General features: G+C 45.1%; 1 protein-coding gene across 1 annotated transcript; it reads left to right on the plus strand.

Annotated features, from left to right (window-relative positions):
* Positions 1-5,038: 5,038 nt before the first annotated feature.
* On the plus strand, positions 5,039-5,509 carry LOC121835833 (the record flags this gene model as incomplete). The annotated part of the gene is made up of 1 exon (XM_042290345.1): positions 5,039-5,509. A coding segment is annotated over one exon (471 nt), but the record flags the coding sequence as incomplete, so codon positions are not given.
* Between the last annotated feature and the right edge of the window lie 7,336 nt (positions 5,510-12,845).

Raw genomic sequence — 12,845 nt, forward strand, 5'->3', positions numbered from 1 at the left:
GTGCAAGTGTCTTGTGTGAGTCAACATGAAACTCTGGGAAAAACAAGGTGTGCGTAGCGCCCCCCCCCCCCCCCCCCCTCTTAGTTCGATCTCCTCGCCCATAGTTACTCCGGCGATTTTTCGAGCTACCCCCAATAATTATATTTTCGGAATCAGCGGTCTTTAAACTTTCCGGTATGCTATTTAGTTTCGCGAAATTTAAAGTAGTTATTGTGAAATCGATGAAATGATGCGAGAACCAACTGCATTGTACCGATGAAAACGCGACATTTTCTTGAAATTGCAAACGCTGTTATTACAAAATGTCCATATGGAGCAAATAAGATTCCTCGTAAAATGTTACTTTTTTACGGAGAGGGAACATAATACTGCAATAATCGTCTCAAAAACCACCCACTATGTTTTCTTGTTTCTTTTTTCTTTGTATTTTGCGGGAGTGACGTGCGTCTGGCCGTCAGCTCCTGCGCGCGCTCTCGCTGGGTTGAATCGTAGTCCGGGCTGTATGAAGAACGAGCCGCGCGCATTCCAGATATATCTCCGCGGTTGCACCGGTGGGAGGCGCGCAGATCCTTGGCTCGCCATTGGCTGACAGTAGTCCTGGTTTCGGAACATGTTCCTCCCCTCGCCGGAGATGGTAACGGTGTGTTGCAATCTACGATAGCTTTTTTGATAAAGAAATCAGCCGCGTATCCTCATGATTTAGAAACTTCTAGGACGCTCAGAGCCAGCAGAGTGGGTCACCATCCTATATAGGCGATCTCACAAATCTCGTCAAGGCACCTTTAATACCCGCAGCCCCGCATGGTTTCCTGTTTCTTGCTTTGTGATTCGTTATTTTGCGTTCATAACGGCTAATGTCACAGCCTCACTGGCAGCGGAGAGTAAACAAGACGCCCGAGAGTCGCCACGTTCCGTATCTTTTAAGTTGTCAGTGACAAAATACAAAAGGTGATCAATGAGCTTTGTTTCCTAGCCTGCAACTTTCTTATTCAGCAATGCAATTGAAATATGTTACATTCGCACGAAGGTTTGGCATCTCCTCTTTCCCTGAAGCAAGAAACCTTTCAACATAGTCCCCAACGGCGGCTTTACACTTCCGCGACCAGTGATACTCAACTCCGCATGCCGTCGTAGATAAATGAGGGCGACTGTTTGCGACACCGGCGGCGCACTGCATCGGCGATCTTGACGTCGGACGCAAACCGTGTACCTTTCAAATGTTAATTTTTATTGGAAAAAAAGTCTGATGTCGCAGGGTCTGGGCTGTTAGGTGATTGAGGCAAAACATCTTGGGAACCCCTGCTCTACCAGCGCGGCGTTTGTGCCGCCAACAGCCGACGTCCAATCATCTACGACGGCATGCGGAGAGTAGCGCACCGGGCAGCGATGCTACAACGCCGCCGGTGGGGACTGTCTTAGAAATGTTGCGTTCCCAGAAACGAGAAAATTCAAATTTTTTTTTTTAATCTAACATTTTTCAAATTTATCACTCAATAAACAAAAAGTTACGGCCTAGAGGCAAAAGTTAGTGATCACTTCTCGTAATATAAAACAAGGAAGCGGTCAGTGGCGGCCCGATCGCATGGTGACATTTAGTTTAATAAGGTAAAGTAAGTCAGTAAACATCTAGCTCGTTATGCTGGGAAACGAGCGGTGAGGTACCTTTTATGCATAGATTAAGGTAACAAACATTTAAAAAAAAAGTGTTATTACATACCCCATAGAGGACACATAACTTTTCGAACAAGGAGCACCCAAATAATCCGGGTTTTGTCAATCCATAAGTAAACAAAGCACGTTTATAAAGCATTGCGCGACAGACTTAGTGTGAACGCGATAATGGGCCCCTGATGGCGTCCGTCCAGCCACACGAGTGTAAGAGGCGGTGCTGACCCCGCACAATGAGCGCAACGTGGCGTCTGTCCGTGGCCAGCTTGTTTCGGACGTTGCACGTGTAGTTGCCGGCGTCGGCCGCCTCGATGCGACGCAGCGCCAGGCTCCCGTCGGCCCCGAGCTCCGTCCGGTCGGACTTGGACAGCACCGTTTCCCTGGACAGGGCGGAACGTAACCGCTAGTTAGCATCGCGTTACCGTAAAATCGTTTCTCTTGCCGCTATGTTGCAACAGGGCAAGAAAAGTGTCGCAAACGCAAAAATAAAAAGAAGAAAAACTTCGTCTTTATTTGCGCTGAAAAAAAACAACAAAAAAACTCCGCGTAACATGGTTTGTTGACCAAGACGTTTTTCCTCTGGTCCTTCCCTACCGGCTTCTTGTTCTTGTGAATGTAAATACGAGAATCTTTTTGTTGTGCCAACAAGCACCGGCGTTGCATGTGGTGGGGGTGCGAAGATATGCGCGTGTTTCGCCGGTGTGTGGATCACAAAAGCTCGGTACTCAAGAAACGTCTCTATAAAGCTACCCGTCACCAGCTTATTTAAATCGGCGCACCAGAAATGGAGAGGTCAATGATAAACTGCCCATTCCACGAACCGAAATGACGACCATACAGAAAGGTTGACACTACTTTCCCAGGATCCAGTGACATTCGTTTTCCCCCGAGTTCTGTGTGGCATAACCTCCTCTATACTGGAGGCTATGGCACAGGATTCTTTACTGCGTCGTTCTCGATTGAGCGTAATACCAAGACTGGCCATGACACATGCCAATTTTGTTCCCCGTACTCGGCCAAAAAAGACTAGTAAGTAAAACAATTCCACGAGTGCTGCGTCCGCGTTCGGCTTCACTGATTGAGTACGAGCACTATACTGGATCTGACAGCAGACAAAGTAGTAAGCACGAGCATGTAACTCTGGAAAGTGCCTTCTATGCACGATCACTTGTACAAAAAAAAGCATTCTGCTGAGCTAGGCCCACGCGACTGCGCCTTTGTCTTTACTGCAGACATTGGTGAGACGGAGTATATGCACCTTTCCATTAAAGAGTTTCAGGGTGTGTTCATTGCTGTGTTCGTGTGTTATGCACGCGCACTTCTGGCTGGCCGCAATTGCGCGCGAGCGCTGGTTGGACTCTGATTTTTGTAAGCAGTGAAAACGTCTACACTCCGTTCTCATTTAAAGTGCAACTCCGGTCAAAAACAAAATAAAAATAAATGACTGGTATCGCTTTAGTGGCATGAAATAAGGTCACAGCCGAAAGCTTAGGTCAAGGTGAAGCCGCGTACTCCACTAAGATATGTTTTAAAGATGTGACCAGCTTCTCTGCACAGATTCATTTTTCAGCTAAATTACGCGAATACTTTTTTTTTTTTTTTAGCTTAACGTAGGAAGGTGTTTTTCTGAGTTTAGAATGTTTGAGGGGGAAATGCTGGAAGCATTCACTCGCCCCATTCAGGTCCCCTTATATTTAGCGGTTGCAGTTTCTTTTATAAATGTCACGTGACATCATGACGTCACGTGAAACCATGACGCCACGTGACATTGTGGCGTTACGCGACACAGCGGCGTCACGCGACTCCATGTTGTCACGTGGCATTGAGACGTAAACGTGACACCGCGTGACTTCACGTGCCCACACGACCCCACATGAAACACACCCGTGGATCCGCTGCGAAAAATCGCAGCATACTGCGCATGCGTTCCAGTTCTGCTCATGGGCAATGGCTCAAGCCTTTCGGGGGGCGCAACGCGTGGTTTCCGGCTATTCCTAAAGCCTCCAATAACGGCTCTTCGCCTCAAAAATTAACGAAGCCTTCACAATTAGCGTGTCGCTCACACTTGGAGGTTGCGCGTACCCGTGCTTCCAGTCCCAGTGGACGGGGGCAGTTCCCAGGAAGCGGCAGGCCAGGTGAACATCCTCTCCGGGCGCCACTCGGACGACCTCGTCGAAGTCCATGATGCGGGCAGGCACTGCGCCCGCGCCCAGGCCCCCAAACGCGCTCCAGGTAAACAGAGGGAAATTCTCCTCGTGTTTACACAACTCGAATAGTCGTTTCAGCCATAGTATGTACATACTTAGATAGCTTTCGCAGGTGAAACAGGTGTAAGTTTGTCAATACGCTAGGGGCGCTCGACACGGTTTCGTTTTAATATCTGGAGGAAAATACGCAAACATTGCTTCCCTAAATGGAAGTTTTCAAGTACCCGCATGCGAAGGTTTATCGAGGATTGTCAATCTAAGGGGGGGGGGGGGGGGGGTAAATAACTACCCGCATACCCAGCCCCAGAAGGTGCCGCCTTGGCAGGCAGCGTTGTCGTTGTTGCTGCCTGCCTGCCACTTTTACAGGACCTATAACCAGCGTCGCGAGTCACCCATCGGCAAAACCTCCCCACGCCAAACCGACAAAAGCACCCGCCCCCGTTACTTTAACGAAACTTTCTTGTCTTCTTTTCTTCCTGTCCTTTTGTTATTTGCTATTATTTTCTATTACCCTCTTTGCTCTTTATACACATACCAAAAATAATTTGGTGCAGCTTTCATTTTATAGATATCGCTACGTTTGGAGCGCGCGTTTTCTTCACTTGCCAAAGTTGCAAGCTCGAGAAACTAAACTCTTTTGCTTGTGCTAGCTTTTCAAACAATAATTTGGTTTACATCCAGAAAAAAAAAATTTTTTTTCTCAACCAATGAAATAAACCGTATGGCTTTCAAGGGCTACCCCCCTTAAACTCCGATAAAAGCCATGAACCTGCACTCTGTGCTTTTTCTTAATTACTAAAGAACGTCTTTTCTTCTGCCTAGCGCAATACCCATTTGCTATACTTCCCCCGTTTGAAAGTATATTCAAAAGCATATGGCAACCTTATTGTAACGTCTTGAAAGGTAAAAGCTTTCCGAACTTGTGAATTGCACAGCATAATTTCTCACTCGCCAAAGTGAAGAGCGCGTTGTCACAATAGCGCTATTTAGCACTTGTGAAGATTATCTTTTAAAACATTGCAACATATATACTCCGTCTAACTTGTCTTACGGACCAATATTGAAGGCACAGGCGCGCTTTCCTCATATATATATTACGAAAGGCTAATCAAACCCTGGGATTTCTGTGAAGAAACTTGTTTTTATCTGACACAAAAACAAAACTAATCGCATATACATCCCTTGTAAGAAACAAAATAGAATATGCGTCAGTTATTTGGAATCCCAACCAAGCCTATCTAGTTAATGAATTAGAGTATCTCCAAAATAAACCATCCCGGTTTATAACACGCAATTATTCAACCACCTGTAGTATAGCAAGTATAAAAGAGTCCTTAAATTTAGCATCTCTCGAGAACAGAAGGCGAATCGCCCGTTTTTCTTTATTTCATAAAATATATCACTCTTCTACACCTTTCCGTCAAACACACATTGTTCCAGCTAACCGTATCTTCCCACGGCTAGACCACCCCAACAAAGTCACCCCAATTTTTTCACGCACTAACCTATACAAATGCTCTCCTTTTACCATTGCCGTTTCTGAATGGAATGCCTTACCGTATGATATCGCAGTGACAGAGGATTACCAGGCTTTTTTACATCTCCGGATTCCTTTCATTTCACAAAAAACATAATCATGATTGCCCCTCGTCGCAGATAAGCCATAGTTCTGCAGTGTGTCCTTGGTTTTCTTTTTGTATTTGTATAATGTTACCATTGAAGTGCAGCAATCGAACTTTGTGATTATATGTACTGCTTTTTTGTGTGCCGTCGCTTTCTTTTCTTTTCTTTTTTTTCTGTTTTCTGTGTATTACTACTGTCAACGTGTTCTTTTTGTATGAATTCCCTCCTATGTAATGCCCGAAAGGGCCCTTAGGGTAAATGAATAATAAATAAATAAATATTTGTTTCTACGAGCCGCTGATTAGCTTGCCATTCAGAGATTAGTTTACTATTCAGGGTTACTCCGGCGATTTATTTAGCTACCCCACCTAACTATATATATATACAGGGTGTTTTTTTTATTATTACACATTTGTTTAAAAAAAACCACGAAAGCTACACTAATGCGGTTTGTGCAGGTGGGTTATACGGCCAGGCGGAAATTATATAAGTGGCTCATCTTTGCGATAAGTTGGCTAATTAATTAAAATTCGTCAATTAACTTTTTATTAGTGGAAAGAGACATATGGTTCCAATTAGAAACTTGTAGAGCATCATCGAAAACCACTAAATCAACTATTTTTGGAAGGATATAACCCCGGGGCAGCATTTTACAGCGTTATGTAAAAACGCTCCATTTGGTTGCGTTTCTAGATTTCAGTTTCTTATCGGAGCGCATCACCGCGCCCGCGGTCCTGCTCCCCAGTGGCTGAGACGCGAGACAACACGTGCGCCCTACTTCCCTCCATTCTACAAGGGAGGCGAGGAGGTGGCTTCGCGCCGCGACCACCGGGGAGCAGGATCCCGGGCGCGTAGATACGCTCCGGTAAGAAACCGAAATCTAGAAACACGTCCAAATGGAGCGTTTTGACAGAACGACGTAAAACGCTGCCCCGGAGTTATATCCTGCTAAAAATAGTTGATTTGGGGGTTTTCGATGGTGTTCAGCAAGTTTCTAATTGAAACCATATGTTTATTTTCAGTAATTAAAAAGTTAATTAAAGAATTTTAATTAAATAGCCGACTTATCACAAAGATTAGCCACCCACATACTGTCCGCCTGGCCGTATGACCAACCTGCACAAACCGCATTAGTGCAGCTTTCACGTTTTTTTTAAACAAATGTGTAAGAACAAAAAAAAAAAAAAAACCCTGTACATATATGGATATTTTTTATTACCGGTCTCTGCCCTTTCCGGTATGCCGGAATGCTTTTTAGTATGGTGAAATTCAGCGTAGCCATTGTGAAATCGGCCAGCGAAAATGATGTGAAGACGACCATTCAAATATACCCGCGCTTTTCAGTGCCGTGACGTTACTGGAAGGCAGACTTGCAGGTCGAGCATGCAGTCTAAAATGGACTATGCCGAGCATTTGTTTCATGCTGCTCCTCGGGTGCTGGAGCGAGGTTCCAAAGAATTCATTTGACACCATGAAATTGCTTGTAATCAGTTGGGAACACTGTCTATAGTCGAAAGAGTGAACCGCTGCCCAACGTTATTAGGTTAGCTCAGTTATAGAACTGTTCAAAGACGCTGCTTGCACGAGCAGTACCCTTCTCACTCACTACGACTAGTCTCCCGTCGCTCGACGCGCCGGACGGCTGCTATGGTAACTGGAGTGTATTCTATGGAATACGTACATTTCGAAGCACAGCGTCTAGATGGCGCCCCACCCGTACTCTATGGAACACAGTTTTGAAACGGAAAACAAGAGGACGTTTCAAATGGCGGGAGGCGAACTGAAGTGAGCCAGGGGGGGGGGGGGGGGGGGGGGGGGGTAACACCCTTTCTGTGGGAGTTTCACAATTGAGATAATCTAGTAGCGTTGCCCCTGCGTTTCGCTGACTTCACTTTTTTCATTGCTGCCTTTAGAAACTTTCACTTTGAAAAACACGGTTAGGACAAGAATTTAAAATTCAATAACTTCACGAAAAGAAAATTATTTTAGCCCAATATTTGGATTGCTATTTTAGCGATGTTTGTTGCTGCGTTAAGAAATTTTCAGGCAAATCAGAGATTTAAAGGAAACGCCGGAGTACTTTTAATTCGCACTATTTCGCACTATAATGCCTTGAGAAACGCCACAAAACACTCAGTTTTATTTAAATTAATAATTCGAGTATCATATCTAGACTTCGGGGACTTATATGTAAAGTTAATTACTACGTTTTATAAAATTCGATTTCTGGTTATCACGTCACACTTTTGCGCTGAGCTTTTCCGTGGCCGGAAACTTCATTTAGAAAAACTTAGCAGTTTTTTTTTCTTTTAAATTATACGGTGCTCTTTAACGGAAAATCCTAATCCGAAAAGTTTGTCCGCACCACCTTACATCCGTTCGGGAATTTCCGTGCTAAAGTTAGCGGGGAAACACCATGGACACCATGACTTGACACCGCTGTGCCTCGTCACGTGACGTCATATCAAGTGACGTAAATTTCCCCGCTAAATTGAGCGGAGAAATTGACGTCCGATGACGTCATGGTAACATCTAATACCATGACTTTAAAGCGTGACGGCGATTTCCCCGGAAATCGCAAGAAAATCGACCTTACGTGACTTGATGTCATGTGACTTCGGGCAAAACGGCACATGACATCGCGCCACGTGTTCAGCTCATGCAACTTCAGGTCGCGTGACACCAGGCCTTGACACCATGATATGAATTGCTTCGTTAAAGAAAGTAAAGAACTTAATCAACAAGATATTATTCTCAACTCGTCATAATTACTCTTGATTGACTTCTAAACACTTTTAAACGATTGCTTCCTAATCACTCTATTTCATGAATTATGGGACTTCGAAGAGAAAGGTCGCTGGTAATTTCTTTTTGTTTCCAGTGCTTTAGTAATATTTTTAGTTAAAAAATAGACGCTTAAACTCTGATCTCCACTAGGGGACTGTATGAATGAAGCATTGGGCAAACACGTAACAAGCCACCAGAAGGAAGCGGCTTGTCCTGGAAGTAAAAGCTTGGAAAACTTTTCAATTCTTCCGAGTGCTGGTTTGAACTGCATCCAGAGCGCTGGATGTTTTGTTGTCATCTCAGGAGAGCCCGCTTGTTGCGCAGTAACAGAGCATGCAGACCCGAAAAGTCTCCCGAGGAGCCATTGCATGTTATCATTTTGAGATTCTGGTTGCTCAAGTATGCATGCATACGTCCCACGTTCAAATTCCTTACTATCGGGATGTAATTAAAAACGGGATTACTGAAACCCACGCAAAGACACAAGAAAGCATGAACCAAAAACATCGACCTAATGCAGTAGGCCAGCGGACGCCGGACTTCTGGGTCAAGCATCGAACTTCCGGTGGCTTCACTTGCGCAAGGCTCGGAGAGCAGCTATGCGCTATCCAGCCCCTATAGTAGAGGTCAGTGTTCTTAGACAGTTTTTTGATGCGCGTCATAGAGGGAAGGTATACTTAGTGGCCGAACAATAGGTGCACATCCGGCGTGCGATATTTCCCTGAAGAGAGATATGGCGCATGCTCACCACGTAACCTATACCCCAGCAAACGAAGATGACACCCTGAAGAATGCGATTAATAAAAATAGACTCGCACATTAAAAAAAATATTGCGAGCAGCACCACACAGAAGAAAAAAAAAATAGGGGTAACACGTGAGGGAACAAGAGCCCGTCGCGGCGAAGCGTTAATTGCAACTCACCTTGATCGCTTGTAGTCTGAGCAACAATCTTGCTGGGCGGACCCTCGCCGACCCGCGAAGATGCCGTGACCCAGACTTCAACCCTGGCGTTGCGAGGCACCAGGGTCAGGTTGTACTCCAGCTTGGTCGTAGGCACTAGTTTCACCGTCGCGTTCTGCGCAGAAACGGGCGGGTGGGACACACGCGGCCTTCACTGCGGCGTATTCCTTCGTGCAGATGTGACATATTGTCACTCCGTAAAGACGTCTTTTGTTCCAATACGAGAGGACCACGCATGAAGTAGGATCATGGTTAAAGGGCTGTCCACACAGGCTAGGCTTCCTTGGAATGCACGGTAAAACCAAAATTGGCAGTAATTTTGGTGTACTTTTTTTGTAATGCATAAAGCCATTATAGCTACACTCCAGAAAAAGCCCGTGCATCTGCTTTCCCTCAAAATACTTGGAGAGCCAATCACCGCAACTCACGGAGGCAGCTCAGCGAAGAACGCTGCCGAAACATATGTTTAGACCAAAAAACGCAGTCTGAGTTGTGACATTAAGCAATGCAAGCGTGACGTTTTTCATTGTTTAATGTCACAACTCAGACTACGTTTTTTGGTCCAAACATATATTTCGGCATCGTCATTCGCTGAGCTGCCTCCGTAAGTTGCGGTGATTGGCTCTCCGAGCGTTGTGCGGGAAAGCAGACGCACGGGCTTTTCTTAGAGTGTAGGGAATCGATGAGGAAATTCGTGTGCCACGTGACCTATATATTCATGCTAACTTTAGCGAAGAAACTGAATGGTTTTACAGGTCATCGAGATATCAGGTCACTTGACGTTGATTTCCTCTGCTAAATTTGGTGGTGAAACTGGATTGGTGCCTAGATCACGTGACTTTTCCCACTAAATTTAGCGGATAACTGAATTGGTGTACAGGTCACATGACGCTAATTTCCCGCTAAATTTAGTGGAGAAACTGAATGAATGTTTTGGCCAGAAGACGTAAATCTTTCCACTAAATTTAGTTTGAAACGGATTTGACGAATAGGCCACGTTCCGTCAATGTTTCCATGGCGTATAGGTCACGTGACGCAACTTTCCATGCAAATTTAGTGGGGAAACTGAATTGATCTGTATTGGTGACGTCAATTTTTCCGCTAAATTTAGCCGGGAAACTGAATTGATCTGTATTTCCCGTGAAGGCTGCTCACGTGACATGCATTTGCCTACTAAATTTAGCGGGAATGCACGCACGAACGGACGGGCGGATAAAATTTTGCGATTTTGGGGTAGCATTAAAAAATCCTTTGATGCTTAAACAAAAAACAAAAAAACACGGATGATGCTGCGGGCGCGTACGTTCTTAATGAGTACAGCAACCACGCAAACCGCATTTTATTCCTCCGCATCTCACTGTCACCTTCTGCCTTTCTTGATTTCTGGAGTTAGGGGAGTGGCAACAGCAGCAGAAGCCTTGAGAATAGCCAGAAGGTTGTGTAAGTGCTTACGTCCTGCACAGCAACATCATGAGCAGGCTCCTAGGCTTTGCGCGATAACGTTAGCCGGGGGGTAGGTGGAGTGTTTCCCCCCTCCTCCCGGGTAAAAAAAAACGTCCTAAAGCAAACTGGAAGAGGAGAAGAAGCATCGTCTTCCGTCCAGAAAATGCTGTCCACAGCAGAACGCGCTTATAGAGGTAACGAGTAATACCATTGTTTAATTGGCTTTTCAAAGACCTTGAGACTGATTGCGTTTTCCTATCGGCAAATCAGTCGGCGATCCCAAGGTTTGGCATACGATGGTTCAACTATCCTCTGAAAGCCTTCGTTTTGCAGGCCTTTGAACTGCCCATTAAACAGAGCTACACTACCCCTATCACACGGGTATTTAAAAGGCCTTCATAGAATCGGCAGATGAGCTCGAGATCTGGACCCTAGGCGTGCCCCTATCACGTGTTGGTTCCTGGAACCCGTGAAGGCTTTCGGTATGAAGGCGTTTAAAATCCCCGTGAAACAGGGGTGTGAGAAAGCACAAGCGGGACGAAGGGCAGCTCTGTTCTCACCCGCTTGTCCAGTGTCTTGGCGTAAATGGAGTACATGGTAATAAGGCCATTGCGGTGAACGGGGGGCTTCCATGCCACCAGCAGCGAGGTGGCGGAAACTATCAGAACTTTCACGTCCTCCGGAGAATCCGGCACTGTAAAATGTAAAGAGCGAATAAAATAAACAGGATGATCGTGTGAAGCGTTGCTTAGAATGATCCCGATTTGAGCGAGTGTTGTCGTCGTCACTGAATCACAAGTCTTTTTCAGATTAATGAACAAAAAAAATTAGGATCGACTAAATAACAAGCATATGACCACGTATGCGCACATGATTGCAATTAGAGTATTGCCCCAGATGTCCTTGATTAGACACCCCCCCCCCCCCCCCCCCAAAAAAAAAAAAAAAAAAAAAAAAAAGGTTACCTGGACAAACTGAAATTCAGACTGACTCCTTTCTTCGGGACGGAAAGTATAAAAACGTTTCTCTCCCACTTTTCAGCAATATAAACGAAAAAAAAAACTGTGTGGAAGCACGAGCTTCGGGCTCCTCACCATCCTCAAGCGTCCTGCAGAAGACCGGCTCGCTTTCTGTGCCCAGGCCCCTTTGCGTGAAGGCGGCTACCTGGATGAAGTAGTTTGCGTACTTGCGCAGGTCCACGAGCGTCGTCTCCTGCCCTGTGACCGCCTTCTCCTCACGGCCTCGCTCTGACTCGCGCATGAGAAAAGAGGATTTACAATCATTTCTAGAAATGCCGCTGTTTTATAAATTACAGTTCACAGTGTGAAAATATTCGTTTTTTTTTTCAACTTCACCGTTTCAATGTAGGCTACGACTACTAGATGCAATCTAGGCTAGTGAACGTTTGCGCAGAGAAGCCACATTTAAAGTAGGAATATGGAGTATGAATGCTGCTGTTGTTCTTATCCCTGCAGCTCGAGCTACTGCTGCGATTTAAATTTTAGTATACTATACTGCAAGGTGAACAGAGACTAAATGTAGTGATATAATGGCCGTTTTTATGCTTCTCGTTCTTTTCCAGAAAAACCCTGCTCGTATGCAACCCCAGCAAACTCTAAGGGCACCAACCATTTCACTTTGTTTTATGAGCTCAGATATAGAATATCTCAACTGATGTGGTGTATGGATCTCTAGAAGTAACGTTGCTTAAGGAACTATTAAACTTAGTAAAACATATAAAATAGCGCAACAAAAAGACAAGGACAAGAAGTATACAGGACAGGCGCTAACTTTCAACTAGTTTATTCAGGAAAATTGAACACATATATACACACGACACGCAAAGCAGCACCACGTAAAAGTTGATTAATTTTTCACCCGGTCACTCAAAAACTGAAATTCATTACAAAAACTGAATTTCATTACATTACAATTAACACGTCACCCCTTACGTGGACTGCACAGTGGGTGTAGTCTACCAAATCCCACTGAGTTGTGGAAAGGTATACATTGGCCAGACGGGGCGGTGCATCAATGGCCGAGCACGGGAGCACGCATTATCAGTAAAAAATAAATATGGCTCGCATTTGCCAATACATTGCAACACGTGTGGCTGTGTTCCGCGACTTCAGCAGATACGGATACTATACTTCGT

The sequence above is a fragment of the Ixodes scapularis genome, unplaced genomic scaffold (genome assembly GCF_016920785.2).
Source record: "Ixodes scapularis isolate PalLabHiFi unplaced genomic scaffold, ASM1692078v2 PGA_scaffold0__279_contigs__length_252992795, whole genome shotgun sequence".
Taxonomy (NCBI): Eukaryota; Metazoa; Arthropoda; class Arachnida; order Ixodida; family Ixodidae; genus Ixodes; species Ixodes scapularis.